The 20,717-nt window shown below is 47.1% G+C and overlaps 1 protein-coding gene across 5 annotated transcripts; it reads left to right on the top strand.

The window, feature by feature from the left end:
- Nucleotides 1–1,861: 1,861 nt before the first annotated feature.
- Nucleotides 1,862–15,080, top strand: LIN37 (lin-37 DREAM MuvB core complex component). Of its 5 annotated transcripts, none has more exons than XM_063140743.1 (10): nt 1,862–1,945; nt 4,063–4,117; nt 4,562–4,637; nt 5,747–5,797; nt 6,999–7,028; nt 9,411–9,496; nt 10,904–11,070; nt 13,098–13,247; nt 14,615–14,688; nt 14,852–15,080. In XM_063140743.1, exons 1-10 carry the CDS (start codon nt 1,871–1,873, stop codon nt 14,931–14,933), a joined length of 846 nt encoding a protein of 281 aa, XP_062996813.1. In that variant the 5' UTR covers nt 1,862–1,870; the 3' UTR covers nt 14,934–15,080. The 5 variants fall into 5 exon arrangements, with proteins under 5 accessions (XP_062996813.1, XP_062996814.1, XP_062996815.1 ...); XM_063140744.1 differs by lacking the exon at nt 1,862–1,945 and adding an exon at nt 1,978–2,131; XM_063140745.1 differs by lacking the exon at nt 1,862–1,945 and adding an exon at nt 1,978–2,169.
- Nucleotides 15,081–20,717: the final 5,637 nt, after the last annotated feature.

The following is a 20,717-nucleotide window of genomic DNA, read 5'->3' as shown; positions in this document are numbered from 1 at the left end:
ATACATTTCTAAAACATGGGGTGCCCGTGAGCACCATGTTGGAGACCCCTTCACAAGAAACCTAGGACATACATATGTGTGCCATGGTGCCCACGGGCCCCACGTTGCGACCCCTGCTGTACACTGACAATGGCACAGTGTCCTCCACTGCACATGAAAGCAGCAGGCTAGCCTAAGGAGTTGTCCAGCTCTGTTCACCAAGATCTGCATTGAGCACAGGGTTGGACTTGATGGCCTTTTAGACCCCTTCCATCTCTACTATTCTATGATCTCACCCCTATCCCCAGCATCTGTCACTTAGGTGGCCACCTCATTTCACCTAATCATAGGGCCCGGCCACACTGTGGGATAAAGCCCATCAAACTTAGAAGAGTTTGTCATGAGTATGCATGCACAGGATTAGTTAGTTAGTTAGTTATTACATTTCTATTCCGCCCAATAGCTGGAGCTCTCTGGGCGGTTCACAAAAATTAAAAACATTCAAAGTATAAAACAGCAGTATAAAACCATAATATAAAATACAATATAAAAGCTCAACTAGATAAAAACAGCAGCAATGCAAAATTACAAATTTAAAACACCAAGTTAAAATTTATTTATAGACTGTTAAAATGCTGGGAGAATAAAAAGGTCTTCACCTGGCGTCTAAGCATATAATGTAGGTGCCAAGCGAACCTCCTTAGCGAGCTCATTCCACAGCAGAGAAGGCCCTCCTCCTGGTAGCCACCTGCCTCACTTCCTTTGGCAGGGGCTCTTGGAGAAGGACCCCTGAAAGCATGCATAGGGTGACACAAAAAAACTGGGATGGGGGGAAGCAACAACAACAAGAAGAAGATTTTTTTTTAATGACCAGATGTTGGTTAAGATACTGCAGATCTCATGGCTTCAACATCTGGCCAAATGTATGTTTTTGGGACCACCCATCCTGATGCAGAATTTTGGAGAACTTGAAAATTTCTTTCTCCGCTGTGGCACCCCGGTTGTGGAATGAGCTCCCCAGAGAGGTCCGCCTGGCACCTACACTGTACTCCTTTTGTCGCCAGCTGAAGACCTTTTTATTCTCTCAGTATTTTAACACTTAATTTTAACTTAAATTTAAATTTTACTGTTCTAACTCTGTATTTTAATCTTATATCAATTTTGCTGCGTGGTTTTATCCTGGTTGTGCTTTTTACTGTATTTTGTAATTGTGCTTTTAACATGTTGGTTGTTTTATTATGGTTTTAATTTTTGTGAACCGCCCAAAGAGCTTCGGCTATTGGGCGGTATAAAAATGAAATAAATAAATAAATGCACAACTTTGTTGAATTTTGGTTAGTATTGCCGCATAGGGTGACCATATAAAAATGAGGACAGGGCTCCTGTATCTTTAACAGTTGTATTGAAAAAGAAATGTCAGTAGGTGTCATTTGTATATAACGAGAACCTGGTGAAATTTCCTCTTCATCACAACACTTTAAGCTGCAGGTGCCCTGCCCTCTTTTAAATCGGGTCACTCTAGTATAGCTCCTGCACCTTTAACTGTGGTGATGAAGAGGGAATTTCACCAGGTTCTTCATATATACAAATGACACCTGCTGAAATTCCCTTTTCAATACAACTGTTAAAGATACAGGAACCCTGTCCTCCTTTTCATATGGTCACCCTAGTATTGCCCAATTGTGGCTTTCGGATTCCTGTTGATGGACTTCCATCAAGAGAAGAGAGAGAACTACAATTCAGGCATTCAGAAAACTACAGTTCCCATAAGGGGAAACCCAGATCTTCTGAGCCATCAAAATGGCTGCGCTCTTGCTATTCGCAGGAAGAATAATCTGCAGCGACTGGATCGAAGCTTCCCAGCCCACTGCCAGTGCCTACAACCCCCAGCATGCAATGCACTAGAGGCGGTTTTTCTGCATTCGTGCGGACGGGAATCAGAGAAGGGGCGATTGGTAGAGAGGTGGTTGGCTGATTCCTGGGGGAATTTTTTTTTTTTTTGCTGGAGGTGTCCGGGTTCGCACGAGGGTGGGAAGAACGATACGGAGGAAGAGAAGGGAAGCAATCGCTAGCAACGTCTGGGTTTCGCTCTTGGTCTTTTGGAGAAACAGGTCCGTCCGGCTTCTGAAGTCACTGCTTCCAAGCAAACAAAGTAGGAGAAGCAAAGCAGCAGGCTGGTCCTCTTGATCTGTGAGTGCAAAGGCCACGAAGAGTCTTGTGGCGCCTTAAAGCCGACAAATGTATTGTGGTAGAAGCTTTGCTAGACGGGAAGCCCGCTTCATCTGATGCATGAAGGGTAGGTAAGCAGGCAGGCTTCCCGGCTGTAATTTCATATCTCCCTACCTGGGAGTAAGCCCCATTGAACTCTGTAGCACTTACTTACTTACTTATTTATTTATTTATTTACAATATTTATATACCGCTCCCCATTCAAAATTTCGGAGCGGTGTACAAGATGAAATAAAAACAGAATAAAACACTTCAATATAGGTTTTAAAAGAAGTGATCTGTGGCTGGTCGTTAAGGAAAGGCTTCCTGGAATAATGACGTTTTCAGGAGGCGCCGAAAGGAATACAAAGTTTATTATTATTATTTATTTATTTATATAGCACCATCAATGTACATGGTGCTGTACAGATCTTCTGAGTAGATGTGTGCAGGATTGCTTTAAAAAGGCATGAAATGCAAGAGGTGCCCTCTGCGACGTTTCTAGGCAAATGAATCCCAGATTTGATTAAAACACTTTTTGAACTTTGCATAGAAGTATCCCAGGCTCAACACCTCTTGCATTTCATGCCTTTTTTGGTTCTACTTGTTTACCTGTTTCTCTCCCTCTCTGTAGATGTAGGAACATAGGAAGCTGCTTTATACTGAGTTGGACCATTGGTCCATCTAGCCCAGTATTCTGGACACTGACTGGCAGCAACAGCTCTCCAGGGTTTCAGGCAGGAATTTTTCCAGCCCTACCTGGAGATGCCAGGATCGAACCTGGGACCTCTTGCACACAAAGCAGGTTCTGTACCACTGAGCCAACAGTGTGCAATATGATCAAGTGCGCTGCAAACAAGTAAGCTTATGTAGATACTAGAGGGATGCTGTCAAGCACTAAATTACCATATAGGTAAATAAGTGAATGACCAAGAAGAGATGGGTTTGAGGCTCTTTAGTTAAATCAGGGTTGGGAGCCTGTGGACCTGCAAATGTTGCTGAACTAAAATCTCCCATCACCCCTACCCAGCATGGTCAGTGGTTAGGAGTGATGGGAATTGTAGTTCAACAACAATTGAACTATAATTCATGGGCTGCAGGTTTCCCATGCCTGAGTTAAATGCTTTGGCTTCCACCTTTTTCAGTAACACATTTGGGATGTGGAAGTGAGAAAATGCAAAGTTCATCCACGCTGCTGAGGAATATGGAGGCTGAAGCATTTTAACTCTGCTATGTCAAACTATCTCATTTGCTTGTTTGCATTTGCTAAATGACTTTAATGCTTCATGCATCAGATGAGGTAGGCTCTAGTCTATGGAAGCTAATGCTATTTGTTGGCCTTTAAATTGCCATATTTTTTTCCTGTGTGTAGAAACAAAGCTGTCATTGTTAGCACTTTTGAAGACCAATATTTGAGGATGTAGCATGATGTCAGGCTTTTCATTTACACAGAGCTCTTCTTCATGTTATGATGAAGTTGGGAAAGAGGGCTGATGAAAACACTGGCCATTTCTGATTAAATTGCCTTGTATGTTTTCCTTTGCATTTTGGATCCTATGTATAAAATATGTTTAAAATTACATCTTTATCCCTATCTAGATCTGTCCTCCAACTTTCCAACATGGGAAGCTGGTGTTGCAAGACTCTAAGGTTCCCCCAAACTTTTCTTGTCTTTTGATCTATAGTATCCTAACACCACTATACTTCTGGAAAGTGTCTTGTGTAAATCAAAAGCTTGCCTAGTTCTACAGCCACACAAATTAGTTTATACGATATGTCAATTTACTCGTTTTGTACCTCTTGTCAACCAACAAATTTAGAGCAATTCTGTACCAAATTGCATGCGTGAAGAAATTTTATTTTTTTCTCTTGCAGGAAACTGAGTCCGTGAGAATCATGCTGCATACAAAAGTAAAAATAGAAAAGCCAGGTAGGATGCCGAGGAAACTTTGAATCTAAAAGATGAGTAGTTGTTATAAAAGTAACTTGCACAAACTTTCCCCAGAGAGGAAGGTCTGTGCATCCAATATGTAGTTAGATTACAGCTCAGGCCTGGAAGACCTGCAGCCCATTTTCCCTCTTTCCCCATACAGCCCTGCAACACTCCTCATGCTATACTAGAGGGTCCCCAAATCCTCTGGAGGAGACTTTTGTGGGCCTCAGGGCTGCAAGGATAATTGAAATCAGCAAAAAACAATAACAATGCCTCTCTTCTACCAGCAGAAGATTTTTCTGGGATTTCTGGATCCAAGCCAGTGGAAAGATCTTGCAATGTTCTGAAAAGTTGGAGTAGGGAGGGAGGTTGACATGCTTTCAGCAAGAATAACTTCTCTCTCTCTCTCCCCATTTCTCTCCCTTCTGGGCCCTGCCCCAGATTTAGAGACAGCCAATGCTCGGAACCGCCTTGAAGCTGTGTTGCAGTGTCTGCTGGAAAAGACCGATGTCGATCGGTAAGTATCACCAGGTGCTTCAGGGTTCAGGCGTGTGGGCATTGTGTAAGCTTAATTCTGGGACAGGAGAATGCAGCAAGTGCAGCGAAACCTAACTCGAACAATGATATTATGGTACTATGGTTTCCATTTCTTTCCTAAGAGTTGAAGCTTTTCAAACTTTTGATAAAATTCCAATCAATTACAGTTGCCTCTGTGTGTGTGTGTGTGTGTGTGTGTGTATGTGTGTATATATACACACCCCTACCTAATACACACAAAATCTCATGTATTTCCTTCTTTTTGTTGCCTTTAATTTGTTAACTCTATTTTGAAATAAAATACAATTTCATAATTAAAAAAACAGAGAGAAAGAATGACCTTGGTAGTTACCTTCCAATATTTGAAGGATTACCACATAGATCCGTGGTAGAGAACATGCACCTCTCCAGATGTTGCAATTCCCATCAGCCCTAGCCAGTGGTCAGGGATGATGGATGTTGCAGTCCGACAATATTTGGAGGACCACCTGTTCCCCATCCCTCGATAGACGGAGCAAATTTGCTTTCTGTTGCGCCAGCAGGTTTCCCCAACCTGGTGCCCTCTGGATGTGTTGGATTTCAACTCCCATCATCCCCACCAACATGGCCAGTCATGTTGGCTGGGGAGGGTAGCAATCCAACACCTCCAGGGGGCGCCAGCCTGGAGAAGGCCTCTCAGGGTAGGACCTGAAGAAATGGGTTCAAATTACAAGAAAGGGGATTATGACTCAATGTGAAGAAGACCTTCTTAATGGTACCAGCTGTTCTGCAGTGAAACAGACTTCCTTGGAAGGTGGTGGGCTGTCCTGTTTCAGAGGTTTTCAAGCAGAGACTGGGGGCGGGGGAGTGGACTAGATGACCTTTGAGGTCCCTTCCAACCGTATGATTCTGTAGGCTTGTCATTTCTTGTATGGGCTGATCTAGCCTCACATGGGAAGAAGGCCTGAATGCCTCATGGGGCCTGTTTTGCAGCTAGATCTTCCTCCCGTAAGAAGGAGCGGCTTTGTTACACAGGAGGTGAGAGAAGCCAGTTTTTTGAGATAAGGCCACTGACATCCTGTTTCCTCTTGTGTTGTTTCCTCTCCTTAGGGAGCAGATGGAAGAGGACTCCGGGAAGACCCAGTCGGACGGGCTCACCAAGTAAGGAGGCCTCTGTGGTGTTCCGTGGCCTCTTTCCCCCTTTCCGTCTGCTTTGCTTGTTGTACCGTGGTGTGATGTTTGCAGCAGGGAAGGTCCTGTTTCAAGACTCAGCCCCCAGATTGTTGCAATAATACACTACCTATGTCCGGAGTGGGTGAGAGTCGTCTCCCGATCCCGTCACTTTGGCGACAAAAATCCCCCTGAGATCCAATGTAGTCTCTGGCAGGGAAACTTTGGCCATCCAGATGATGCTCTAGCTCCTGTGATTCCTGACCGTTGGCCCTGCTGGCTGGGGCTGATGGGAGCTGGAGTCCAGCAACATCAGGGGAACCACAGCTTCCTTAGCCCTGACCAGGCCCAGCATCTGGCCTCCAACAGAGCCCTAGAAAGAAGCCTCTGGAAACTTTATTAAGGGGGACAGCATGACAATAGCTATACCTGTTAGAATGGGTTTCTAGACCTCCTTTGAGGCCAAATCCCCTAACGTGGTAGCTGATGTAAAACAACCGTGAATATAAACTCCTATTTCAATGAAACAATCGCTTCATAAGAGCCCAGAGGTGGAATCCAGTCTGAATCTAGCCTACCTCGTTATTTTAAAGGGTGCGCCCAGCTTGGCATCTCAATCTTTAACCTAGGGATTAAATCCAGGGGTCTCCAGAAGGCCCCAGGCCCTTTTCTCCAACCGCCTCTTGTTTGGTGGCTTGCTGGCTTTTGTGTAGTTTTTCCTCCCTTCCAAAAGGCTGAAATGGCTCTCCTAAGGCTTAGTTACTGGCAATAACAGCTTCAAACAAAATAAATGAATAAAATGCTTGTGTTTCTGCCCTGCCCCCTTTTTCCTTTTGACCACGCCCCTTTTCCTTTCAGCCACACCCCTTTTGCCTTTGGCCCTGCCCACCACTGAAATTGAGAGCTTCTCTGACGTGGAATTTACCCTTCAGACTGAAAGGAGTTCTGCACCCCTGATTCCACTATTTTCTTTCTGTAGGAACTAACCGAAAGCAATAGAAATACTTGGGAGGTTACATTTTGCTGTTCTCCATCTGTAAAATGGGTACATTTTTCCTAGCCTTTTTTAGAACCCCAGTACTTATTCATCTGCTTTCTGGGACCAGCCTTCCTAGAAAACAGACTTTTCTTCTTGCGGGTGATACTGTTGCATTCTGGGCAGTTCCTAATCCCTCTTGCTTTGTTGTTACAGGGACTCTTCTCCTACTGCCACTGGAAAGAGGTACGGTTTATTACAGCTTTCTTCCCCGCTTTTAGATAACTATTGCATGAGAGACTGGAGATTTGGATATTTTTTCATTCTGCTCATTGGCCTTCGTTTCAACCCGGTTCAAAAGAAGGGGCATGCAAATATGTGAGGAGGAGGAGAACCATGTGTGTATATGTGCAGTGGAAATTTTACTTGCAGGTTTTTCCCACAGCTGATCCCACAGCCAAAGAGGCAAGTCTGCTTTCTTCAGCAGTGGGTACTGTGGGTACTGTGGCGAAATCATTATTCTCTCTCTTGCCTGCACAATGTTTGGAACCTAGTCTTGTATGTTTTAATGGAGAGTGTAGAAGTATGAGCACTTGCAGGAGTGTTCAAGACTAACACATTCATTCTGGCGCAAATTTTTGTGGCCTGCCGTTCACTTCATCAGATGTACGAAAGCTTGTGCCACAATGTGTTAATGTTTCTTATTTATTATTTTTATTTCATTTTATTTTGTTTAATTTTATACTATATTATATTTATAACTATGTTTTTATTTTTATATTAATTAATTGATTGATTACATTTCTATACTGCCCAATAGCCAAAGCTCTCTGGGCTGTTCACTGAGATACCGCAAGATTCCCCCAATAATAGTAGTTTTACACTGAAAACCAGACGAGTGTGGTCTCATTCTTAGTCTTGTGTCACAGGCTGATCCAACCATTCATTAACTTACTTCAAACAAACACCTTACAGAGGATAAAGTGACAGAATGAGGGCCAAATGAGACGTGGCATTCATTGTGTAGTTTGCCCACGCGACAGTTGATTTTTCTTGAATGAATCTCCAGCGAGGGGAGGCAGCGAAGGAAATCGGGACCTTGGCAAGGATGGAGTGGCGCATTATCCATTTGCCACAGTCCCAATCAGAATCGTGTCTCCTCCCCCTTCCCTCCCCCCCTGTGTGTGCCCGCCTGTATTTGCAATGGGAACCTTATTTATTTATTTTATTTATTAAAGGATTTTTATGCCGCCATTCAGCCAAAAAAGGCTCTCACGGCGGCTTACAAAAGTATTTCTTGACAGTCCCTGCCCACAGGCTTACAATCTAAAAGACATGACACAAAAGGAAAGGGGATTGGGAGGGAGGAGGAGGAGGGGGGAAAGGAAAGCAAATTCAGGCACTACAATCTTAGTTGGAAAGTTCAGCAGTTACAGTTGACAGCAGGAGGGAGGGGGCTCTCAGCTGGAGCTGGACCCAGGCCCGATGGAGAGGTGCCTGGCTGCTGCTTCCTCCCTCACTGGTGGCCTCTGCAGAGACAGAGTTCTGTTCTAATTCTGCGTGCCCGTTACCATCTTCTACAATGCGGTCACCCTGTCCTAAAGGGAAGGGCTGCACATCATTTTCTTTGGTTGGCTTCGGTCCGAAAGGCTTTTTGTGAAGCATCCCTCTCTCCGAAGCGTGAAGAGCCCACTCTTCATTGTTGAACAGCTGCTGCTTCGGTCCAGAGGTGGCTAAACCATTCCCCCCCACCCACCCTCTGCTCCCTTTATTTATTTATTTATTTATTTATTACATTTCTATACCGCCCAATAGCCGGAGCTCTCTGGGCGGTTCACAAAAATTAAAACCATTCAAAGTATAAAACAACAGTATGAAAACATAATATAAAATACAATATAAAAGCTCAACCAGAAAAAACAGCAGCAATGCAAAATTACAAATTTAAAACACCAAGTTAAAATGTATTTATAGATTGTTAAAATGCTGGGAGAATAAAAAGGTCTTCACCTGGCGTCTAAAAGCATATAATGTAGGCGCCAAGCGAACCTCCTTAGGGAGCTCATTCCACAGCCGGGGTGCCACAGCAGAGAAGGCCCTCCTCCTGGTAGCCACCTTGTGGATCTCAACCATGCCACTTCCAGTCCTTGTGCTTCATAGCATGACTGCCAGCCGATATTAGCGTTCTTGGGGTCCCCGTCTGGTTCTTCTGAAATCCCATTCAGGCCCTCCAGGACTCCTCAAATAACCACGCCCCCTTTTCCCCGCCCACCAATCATTTAGCTCTTCCCTTCTAAAAGCCTGAAATGCCTCTTCTAAAGCTTAGTGACCTGGCAGTAAAAGCTCCAAGCTTAGAAGTGCTTATATGTAGGCCCTGCCTGCCCCTTTTTCCTTTTGGCTCTGCCTGCCTTTGGCCCCGCCCACCACTGGAATGTGGCCCTCGAGAGCTTCTCCAAAATGGAATGCAGCCCCCGGGCTGAAAGACGTTCCGCACCCCGGACCTACACAGTGACTGCTAGAGTCGTACAGTTGAAAGGGGGGAGCTTTGGTGGGCCAGCTAGTCCAGCCCGCTGCTCAATGCAGGCTCTGCAGCCAGTCGCACGTTTTCTCACCCTCCTGTGCTCCCAGGCCCTCCACCCGGTTCCCCCATCACCGTCGCAAGAAGAGGAAGGAGACGGAAGACGGACTCACCGAGGGCGGACAGCAGAAGCAGAGTGAGTGGAAGCTTCGGAAGGAAAAGCTTCGCTGGCCTCCGGGCCAAAGATCGGACATGCCCGGCTTTTGACTGGCCGTTACTAAAGATGGAACGAGCTGCCATTCAGTGCTGTGTCTTCGACGGGGGGCTAGCAGAAAGCCCACAGGGCACAGAATGGCACTGGTAGCCATCCCCTGCTGTTCTGTGCCCAGCCTCTGAAGACGGAGGATCTATTTGGCAGTCACTGCTATAGCCGTTGGCAAGAGTTATCTCCTTCTAAAGAGATCCTTCTAAAGAGATCCATGCTAGTGTCTCCAGTGCATTTTGGCAGGGTGGGGGGCGGTGTTTGTAGGGTTGGCCTTGTTGGGAGATGCCGGGGATCGAACCTGAGACCTTTGGCATGCGAAACATACACTGTGCCCCTATGCCGTGGGTCTCTCCCCACCCACCCACACATTCTCTTTTTCTCCCCCTACCTTGCCACCCAATCATCTTTTCTGAGCTCCACCCTCACAGGCCAGCTTTCCCTCCACCTGGTGCCTTCCAGAGGTGTTGGACTGCAAGTCCCATCATCCCTGCTGCCGGTGCTTCTAATTCCTTGATCATTGAATACAGGGCTGGGCAACTCACAGCCCTCCAAATGTTTGGGCCTACAACTCCCCGTCAGCCCAAGGCACCAAAGAACAGGGGGGGGGGGCAAGCCAAAATATCTGGAGGGCCACAAGTTGCCCACCCCTGTTTTAGTGGCTCTGTTCCTCTGCTTCCTCCGGAGTACCAGGGCCTTTCGTTTCAACGGGAGAAGGACGGGGTGCTTCACCTCCATTGTAACAGCTGGCTTAGAGCAGGCTTCCCCCACTTGGGGAGGAGGAGGTCTCCAGTGGGTTTGGACTACGACTCCCATCATCCCCGACGATTGGCCATGCTGGCTGGGGCTGATAGAAGTTGTAGGCCCAAACGTCGCGAGGGACCCAAGTTGGGGAAGACTAGCTTAGAGGGTCTGAGAAAAGAGATGGGCAGTTTCCAGACCAAAACATCTGGAGTCCCACATCAACTCTTACCATTGGCTCGGCTTGCTGGGGCTGATGGGAGTTTTTGGCCAAACCAAATGGAGACCCACAAGTCGCCAACCCCTGGTGTGAAAAACGCTTGTCATTTCCCCATCCACCCAAGGACATGGTTTGTTGCTGGTTTTATTGTCTTTTATTAATTGATTTTACCATGTTTATGTTTTTAATCGCTTTTAATAGTTCTACTGTTTTGATCTTTTTTGTTTTTGTTTTGCTGTGATTCACCTTGGAAGGGCTTCTGCCCTGAAAGGTGGCCAAGAAATATTTCAAATAAATTAAATAAATAAGGGGCAGCGGGGTGGATCTGTATCTCAAATCAACCTGCTCCTTTGTTGCCCCCTCCCTCCCCCTGCCCACAGACACCTATGTCATCAAGCTTTTCGACCGGAGTGTGGACCTGGCGCAGTTCTCCGAGAGCACCCCGCTCTACCCGATCTGTCGGGCCTGGATGCGGAACAGCCCCATGGTGCGGGAGCAGGAGCGATCTCCGAGCCCTCATCTGCCCTCCCTGCCAGAGGACGAAGAGGTACATCCCATCCTCCGTTGAAAAAGGGCTTTTATAAAATCGTGGGAACTGAAGCAGAGCTCCAAAGATACTTTATGTATGGTGCATGGTGTGGAGATTGTGGATAATGAGACATTTTTCTCCCTCTCTCAAAATACTAGAACCCAGGGTCATTCCATGAAGCTGATTGGTGGGAGATTCAGGAGAGATAAAAAGGAAGGACATTCAAGAGGCAGCTGGACAACCCTCTGTCAGGGATGCTTTAGGGTGGATTCCTGCATTGAGCAGAGAGTTGGACTCGATGGCCTTGTAGGCCCCTTCTAACTCTGCTATTCTATGATTCTATGACTTCTTCATACAGCGCATAGTTAAATTATGGAATTCACCAGCACAAGATATGGTGAAGGCCACCAATTTGGATGGCTTTAAAAGGGGGTTGTATAAATTCCTGGAGGAGAAGGCCATTCATGGCTACTAGTCCTGATGACTATGCGCTACAGGGTCAGAAGCAGTAAGCCTGTATGCAGCAGTTGCTGGGGAACATGGGTGGGAGGCTGCTGTTGCACCATGTCCTGCTTCTGACTCCCTGGTCGACAGCTGGTTGGCCACTGTGTGAACAGTGCTGGACCCTCAGTCTGATCCAGCAGGGATCTTCTTACATCCTTTATGTAACGCTTTCGGCTCAAGGCTTACAAAACTTTGCCTAAGTTATCTTGGTTGTTCTCACAAAAGCCCTCAACCGTAGGGCAATACCATTGTCCCTGGAGGGCGGGTCTGACTGAGACTAAGTGTAACCGGACCCGCACTACATGTAACGGGGCAATGGCCTCAGCCCAATCTACCTCTCAGGGTGGGGTTTGGAGGGGATCAAATGAGATCATCCCTACATTTATTTATTTATTTTATTAGTTGAAGTAATTGTTTTATTTTTTGCTGTTCCTCAGCCAAAAAAGTCTCCCAGTTAAACAAGACAGGGCCTGTTCGCAGGCTTCCAATTTAAAAAGACACAACACACAAGGAAAAAGGGATGAGGGAAAATATTTCTTTTAGCAGGGCTGGTGGAAAGGCCCTGCCATCCCTCTCACCTCCCTCAGCTCAGCCTGATGGTAACAACTGAGGGAAGAGGAGCTTTCAAACGAGAAGGATCTTTGAATTGTTGTAGATCGCAAGCTGAATATGAGCCAACAGTGCAATATGGCTGCAAGAAAGGCAAATGCTATTTTGGGCTGCATTTATAGAAGTATAGCTTCCAAATCGCGTGAGATACTGGTTCCTCTCTATTCGGCCCTGGTTAGGCCTCATCTAGAGTATTGCGTCCAGTTCTGGGCTCCACAATTCAAGAAGGATGCAGACAAGCTGGAGCGTGTTCAGAGGAGGACAACGGGGATGATCAGGGGTCTGGAAACAAAGCCCTATGAAGAGAGACTGAAAGAACTGGGCATGTTTAGCCTGGAGAAGAGAAGATTGAGGGGAGATATGATAGCAGTCTTCAAATACTTAAAAGGTTGTCACACAGAGGAGGGCCAGGATCTCTTCTCGATCCTCCCAGAGTGCAGGACACGGAATAATGGGCACAAGATAAAGGAAGCCGGATTCCGGCTGGACATCAGGAAAAACTTCCTGACTGTTAGAGCAGTGCGACGGTGGAATCAGTTACCTAGGGAGGTTGTGGGCTCTCCCACACTAGAGGCCTTCAAGAGGCAGCTAGACAACCGTCTGTCAGGGATGCTTAAGGTGGATTCCTGCATTGAGCAGGGGGTTGGACTCGATGGCCTTGTAGGCCCCTTCCAACTCTGCTATTCTATGATTCTATGAAGGAAGTCTGCAGTGGAACAGTGCCATGGCCCTGCTCTCTCTCTCCTCTCCCTCAGCTCAGCCATCCCATGGTAATTGATACTAACATAACGCCACTGTGGGCTCTTCTGAGGGAAAGACAGGGCCCAAAAGTAATGGATTTAATAGAGTTAGACTCATGTGACGCATAGAATTGGCAGGCTGAGTAGAGATTGAACCTCTGGCCTTTTCTCTCCCAATGTTTGTGTTCCTAGGGGTCTGAGGGACTGAACGGGAAGAGCCAGGATGTGTACAAGCTGCCGCCTCCGACTTCCTGCCAGACAAACGCCACAGGGGAGCCGGTGAACCTGCGCATCCCGTCCCCGCTGGAGCCCGAGAAGGAGGCGAAAGCGGCTGTTGAACCGGTCAGAGCACCCTAAAACTGGGGCAGGTGGAGGGGGAGAGAGAAAAGGATTATGGGTAGTTTCTGGTGCCAAATTGGAGCCACCCTGAAGACCCCCACACACACTTGGTTTTCTAGTCCAGAACTGAACTACCGCCCCATTTATAACCTGCAGAAGTGGCAGCAAGGGGGAAGCTCACCACAGGCAGATGTGCAGGGTTTTTTCCCCCTGGGTGGAAAGCAACTGTGAAGGAGTTGAGCTGTGTAACTCCCTTCCGCCTGTGCATCTTGCAGTATGGAATGGCCCTAAGTGTGTAGACATGTACATATATAAGCGGGATCCCTGATTGGCCAAGGAATCTCCCTTGCATAGCAGAGTGTGGTTCGCACATACACCTGTACAGATGTGAGGCCCATTCTCGTTGCATTTCAGACCATGGTCAGCAGGAGGTGTGGCCGTTGGTCAAGAGGGTTGTGGACTGGCTAGCTACTGTGACCCTGCGAATTGAGTGAATGTGTGAGGGAGAGGTTGAGCGTAACACACATCAGCAACAACAACAGAACAAGAACTTATTATCGGTCTGTTCTTCAGACACTCACATCAATTAAAAAACAAATTCGACACAGGGCTTTTGGCAGGCACTGTATATAAATTCTCATATCACTTGAATTGTTTTATACCTCAGGCTTACAAACTGAAAAGGGCAAGGGAGTGAAGAAGGAAGGCAGAATGCTGCCCCGGGATAGGTACTATGAAGGATGATATATAAATCCACAGGCTCCATGAACGCTTAGGTCATAATAGAGCCAGTGTGGCGTAGTGGCTAGACCGTCGGGCTGGGAGTCGGGAGATTCAGGTTCTAGTCCCCACTCAGCCATGGAAACCCACGGGTGACTTTGGGCCAGTCACAGATTCTCAGCCCAACCCACCTCACAGGGTTGTTGTTGTGAGGATAAACTGGAGAGGAGGAGGAGGAGGAGGATTATGTATGCTGCTTTGGGTTCCTTGCAGGAAAAAAAGGCGGAATATAAATGCAATAATAAATAAAATTAAATAAATAAATATAATAAATTTGTTCGCCTACAAGGTGCCATGTGACTTCCACACCCCTGGTGCCCTCTGGATGTTTTGGATTTCAACTCCCATCAGCCCCAGCCAGCATGGCCAGGGGGGTCAAGAATGCTGGGCGTTGTAGTCTGAAACATCTGAAGGGCACCAGGTTGGGGGAAGGCTGAACCAGCATATGCATTTCGAGGTTTTGTTGCTGTTTGGGGGGGATTGGATAGGGTTTTTGAGTTGATTTGCTCCATCTGCCCATCTGGCGTTGTTGTTTGTAGCCTTGCAGGGCAAGAGAAGTGCTGAGTCCTTCTCTCACTCCACCCCCGCAGGCTCCAGAACCCGTGCCGTCCATGTCCAGCCTCATCTACAAGAACATGGAACGGTGGAAGAAGATCCGGCAGAGGTAGGACGCTGGCAACAAGAAGCGACCCTTGGGGCCAGAGGCAGGAGGTCGAGACGCTGGTGCAGGGCGAGAGGCGTGGCGGTAGTGGGGAAATGACCAATTTGGGGGAGTTGTGCTGCGGAGATGACCAGGCTGACATCTGGTGCTCTTTCCACGTTTACAGGTGGAAAGAGGCTTCGCACAAGAACCAGTTGCGCTATGCTGAGAGCATGAAGATCCTGAAAGAGATGTACGAGCGGCAGTGAGAGGCATGGGGCTTCAATTGACCGCTGACATCCTGTTTGTAGCCCTCTAGTTCTCTGAGTCTCGTGCGCTCCAAGAGTCCTCTGCCTTGTGGGTTGCTGTTACTGCTGATGGTTTTGTGTAGCAATAAATGCTGTATTTGGAATATAGGAGCCCGTGTGTCTGTATTCATCCAACCTACAAGATTTCTCAGGCCTCGGACAGCTCTAACCCCCATCTCTGAGATGAACCAGAAAGGTATCTACCTGTCAGTGGGTGCGCATGTGTGCGCCCCCTACAGGAACCTTGTGGGAAAGTGGCCCCAACTTGTGGTTATCTAGAGTCACAGGGAAAGAACCTTGATTTCGCATTGCATTGGCAGTTCCTGACTTCTGCTTTTCTTGATGAGACAGTAAAAGGATGCCTCCAGGGCCAGTTGGGAAAGGTGTATGGCAGCAGGCACCTTTCCTGTCCTGTAGGCACAATTCACTTTTGCAAGGTAAGAAAAGCGGGTTGCAATCACAGGCAGGTGGGGTGGATGCAAAACGGTGCCCTAGGTCCCAGAAGTCAATGACTCCAATGCCAAAGGTAACCATTGCAGTATAGTGGTTAGAGCAACAAGCTAGGACTGAGAATATTTCCACTCAGGCATGATGTTCCCTCTGGGACGGTCATGAATTCTTGGCCAAGCCTACCTCGCGGGGTTGTTGTGAGGATAAAGGGAAGGGGGAAGAACCACATAGGTCACCTTGAAGTCTTAGCAGGAAAGGCAGGATTATAAATATAAATCAGTCTTGTAAATTAGTGCCGACCTCTAGAAGTTTGTAGCCGGCCAAAAAAAGCTGGCAAGCCTGCTGAGGGCTGATGGAGGAAGGATTGAGAGCTGCATTTCTCTGCTGAGCATAGAAAAGGATGTGTCTCTTCTCTAACAGCCCAGCAGGTTTTTCTGCAGAGCACAGAGGGGAAATCTCTCCTCTGCCAGCCTGCTCGTTCGCCTATGTAGAATTCCTGGTCGCCTCTGGCAACCAAGCAAGCTCTTAAATACAAGACTGTAATAGAAACAAAAAAGTCTACTTCATTTTGTCCTGTAGAGCTGGGCGGGGTCAGAGTGTCTATTATTTATTTATTTATTTATATAGCACCATCAATGTTCATGGTGCTGTACATAGTAAAAGAATAAAACAGCAACACCCTGCCACATAGGCTTACATTCAAATAAAATCATAATAAAACAAGGGAAGAGAACGCACCAAATAGGCACAGGGGACAATAAAACCAACAGCGTTAAAGTAAGAACAACAAAGTCAAGTTCTGAAAGCTGTAGGAAAAAAAGAAAAGTTTTCAATTGAGCTTTCAAAGCAGTAATGGGACTCGTGATCTGTAAAAGCTCTGGAAGAGAATTCCAGGCACAAGGGGCAGCGAGACAAAATGGATGAAGCCGAGCAAGAGACGGAGAGACAATGACAATAAAACCTGGCTAGACCCACTTAGCACCAGCCAGTTCTCCTGAGTTTTGTTTCATGGTCCCAGGCTGGCAACGAAATCACGTTTAGACTAGAGAGGGAGAGATGTAGATGTATAGGCTGCAGGAGTGCAGTGAAGTACAACACAGAGATGGAGCTGCTTCTGTACGGTCTTTGCAAAATGCCCATCAGTGTGTCGGCTGAGAGGGCCTGCTGTTTTCCCTGGCAAGGCCTTAGGAACACAAGACACTGTCTTATACTGAGTCAGACCACTGGTCCTTCCAACTCAGGATTGCCTTATTACAGGAGTGGTCGACATTAGGGGAGGGGGCTGCTTTACCCCTGGACTCTGCTGGGGCTTGCCTCCACCACTGCCATGCTGCTGGGGATCTTAGCTCGTTTAGAATTCTGACTGAAACCCAGAGGGGATTCACCGCCCCACCGGTGCTGGAGCCACCAACCTTCGCTGGTCCCAACACATCTGGAGGGGCCAGATGGCTTACCCTTGCCGTAGTTTTTACCTTTATAGGCTATTCATCAAAGAGGCCTTCAAGAGGCAGCTGGACAGCCATCTGTCAGGGATGCTTTAAGGTGGATCCCTGCATTGAGCAGGGGGTTGGACTCAATGACCTTACAGGCCCCTTCCAACTCTAGTATTCTATGTTTAGCAACTCGCCTTGCAGGGTTGCTGTAAAGATGGCTGAAATATCTCACGTTTATATGATTGCCCTATTAAGGCTGGGGTAGTTTGTCACACAGAGGAGGGCCAGCATCTCTTCTCAATCATCCCAGAGTGCAGGACATGGAATAATGGGCTCAAGTTACAGGAAGCCAGATTCCGGCTGGACATCAGGAAAAACTTCCTGACTGCTAGAGCAGTACGACAATGGAACCAGTGACCTAGGGAGGTTGTGGGCTCTCCCACATGAGAGGTATTCAAGTGGCAGCAGGACAACCATCTGTCAGGGATGCTTCAAGGTGGATTCCTGCATTGAGCAAGGGGTTGGACTCAATGGCCTTAGAGACCCCTTCCAACTCTATTATTCTACAATTCCGTGTATCCCGCCTTACTTCCAAGGAGCTCTAGAGAGCTTCTGTGGACGTCTCACTTTATCCTCTGATATTTGGCTAAGAGCCTGCGAGTTTCATGACCGAACAAATATTTCAACTTGGGTTTCCCCCATATCCAAAGCCAACACACAAAGAGCCATACCACTGGCTCTTTTATGTCGTTGCTTCCCTCGAGTCGAGTGGAGAGAACGGCTTTTTAGGCTGTATCCCTGCTCTCTCCCCCACCCTCCCTTGTCATAGCAGCAGCGGGATAGGATGCAGAAGGAAGATCATAGTGAAGATTATGTGTACTTCCAACAGGATGGGTCACAATGACCCCACGCAGCTGGTACATCAATCATAGCCGTGACTCAAAACTGCCCTTCGGTTGCTCCCCAGGGGGCAGGCTGAAAATCCAACACCTAAAACTCTTCCCTGACATCTCATGCCAGTGGCAGCTAGGAAATGGAGGGCTAGCAGCAGGGCCTTTTTTGTAATAGCCCCCAGTTTTTATGTATTACGTTTCTATACTGCTCCATAGCCGAAGCTGTTTGGGCAGTTTACAAAGGTTAGAATACCTGCAGAAGTAAGGCAATGTTTCCATCTGTCCATTTTCATAAAAGCCGGTATTTACAGCTGATAGTTGGCAGGCGCTTCTGATCAGTCAATAGCTGTTTTCTGTGACTGATTTTTTGCTAGTTTCATGGGTGTTTTAAAAAAAAAAACGCCTTGAGCTTCCGTAAGTTGCTTTGAGCATTTTAGCAAAGCAGCTTACATGTTTGTTTAAAAATCACAACCTGTAGGTTTGTGTCTTGGAAGCCATTACAGAACACTTCTATACATGCCTACTCAGAAGTTCCATGGGGCTTGCTTGCTCTTAGATAAGTGAGTATAAGACTGCTTACTGCACAAGGACTTGAGGCTTTAGGAAAAGTCAAAGTACAAGCAAGCCTCCATTTCTCTGTTTGGGTGGGGAAGCAAGTTGGTTTTTGAGCTGCTTTCTGCACCGAGGCTCATTAATGGGCAACTCAAAAGAAAGCTTCCAGACATAAGAAGAGCCCTGCTGGATCAGTCTGAGGGTCTATCTCAACCAGCACTCTGTTCACACAGTGGCTAACCAGCTGTCGACCAGGGACCAACCAATCAGGACATGATGCAACAGCACCCTCCCACCCATGTTCCCCAGCAACTGGTCCTTTTTATCTTCTCGTACGCATTGTGTGCTGGAACATAATCTTTTGTGTTCGACTCGCTGCAGGGCTACCTTTGGCTCATGTTAAGCACTGTTCTCTTTATTCCATACTTTGTGGTCACTGCCTTCACTGAAAATGCTGCTGCTTCTGCTTTTTTTCCTACAGGGCAGTGATGGCAGGGAAATCCCCCTTGGCTTGACTAAGCTCTAATCTTCGTCTCCTTCCTTAACAGGAAAGCAAGCTTATAACAGTAGCTTCCAGTACCATAGAATCATAGAATAGCAGAGTTGGAAGGGGCCTACAAGGCCATCGAGTCCAACCCCCTGCTCAATGCAGGAATCCACTCTAAAGCATCCCTGACAGATGGTTGTCCAGCTGCCTCTTGAAGGCCTCTAGTGTGGGAGAGCCCACAACCTCCCTAGGTAGCTGATTCCACCGTCGCACTGCTCTAACAGTCAGGAAGTTTTTCCTGATGTCCAGCCGGAATCTGGCTTCCTTTAACTTGCGCCCGTTATTCTGTGTCCTGCACTCTGGGAGGATCGAGAAGAGATCCTGGCCCTCCTCTGTGTGACAACCTTTTAAGTATTTGAAGAGTGCTAGCATGTCTCCCCTCAATCTTCTCTTCTCCAGGCTAAACATGCCCAGTTCTACCATACATGGGAGTTCTTGAAAGTCCATCAGCCACCCACAACCTGGTGCTCTTCAGAGGTTTTGGACTACAACTCCCAGAATTCCCCAGCCATCTAGAGGGTACCCGGTTGCGGGAACGGCTTTAGCAAAATCCAGCTTATTTTGGGGGGTAGGCAAGTATATGGCCTGGAGGCTTGCGAACCATGGCTGCCCGCAAAGGCTTCTGGGCGAATGGCTGCTTCTAAGCTAGCAAAATGTTATTGCCTTCTGTACCAGTCAGCAACATTCCTTTGAGTTAAGGGAAAGATGGGCCAAAAGCACAATTCCAGTGATCTCATGAGAACAGCAGGTGTCTTATCTATGTAGCCTAGTACTGTATCTGGAGGCTCTAACAAGCTGACATTCCAGTCTTGCCATCCAATTAGTAAGTGCACCTGGATGAAGAAAGAAATGCCAAGTAGTGCCTTGTTTATTAACAACAATGTAGACTTATGCTATAGAGTCTTATGATGACAAGAGCTGCTTTGTTATTAACAACATGCAATTAATCACTTGCTTAACTTGACAGCAATGCCATGTTCAAGTTATGCTATAATTGTTCTTGTGCCCAGGGGTGGGGGTCCATATTTTGCCGAAGGGTCTTTTGTGCAGGAAGCTTTCGCAGTCTAGTCCACTTTATTGGGATATGCGTTCATGTGCTGAAAATACGACAATAAATTAGTCTCCTTGTAAGCAAACCTGTGAGTCTGACTACTTTGTCTCCTTGGCGATCCCTGAAAAATAACCTGAAGCTCATGGCCGGAGCTGGAAGGATTGCTACAGCAAGTGATGGCTCTTCAAATATTTTGGACCACAACTCTTGTAATCCCCCACTATTGGCCATGCTGGCTGGGGCTGATGATCTTGATAGGCTGGAGTGCTGGGCTGAAAACAACAGGATGAAATTTAATAGGGATAAATGCCAAGTTCTACATCTAGGAAATAGAAACCAAATGCACAGTTGCAAGATGGGGGATACTTGGCTCAGCAATACTACAAACGAGAAGGATCTTGGAACTGTTGTAGATCACAAGCTGAATATGAGCCAGCAGTGCGATATGGCTGCAAGAAAGGCAAATGCTATTTTGGGCTGCATTAATAGAAGTATAGCTTCCAAATCACGTGAGGTACTGGTTCCTCTCTATTCGACCCTGGTTAGGCCTCATCTAGAGTATTGCGTCCAGTTCAAGAAGGACGCAGACAAGCTGGAGCGTGTTCAGAGGAGGGCGACCAGGATGATCAGGGGTCTGGAAACAAAGCCCTATGAAAAGAGACTGAAGGAACTGGGCAGGTTTAGCCTGGAGAAGAGAAGATTGAGAGGAGACATGATAGCACTCTTCAAATACTTGAAAGGTTGTCACACAGAGGAGGGCCAGGATCTCTTCTCGATCATCCCAGAGTGCAGGACACGGAATAACGGGCTCAAGTTAAA

The sequence above is a fragment of the Elgaria multicarinata genome, chromosome 13 (assembly GCF_023053635.1).
Source record: "Elgaria multicarinata webbii isolate HBS135686 ecotype San Diego chromosome 13, rElgMul1.1.pri, whole genome shotgun sequence".
Classification (NCBI taxonomy): Eukaryota; Metazoa; Chordata; class Lepidosauria; order Squamata; family Anguidae; genus Elgaria; species Elgaria multicarinata.
The sequence above is the reverse complement of the archived record's forward strand: the minus strand, read 5'-3'. Positions and strand labels throughout refer to the sequence as shown.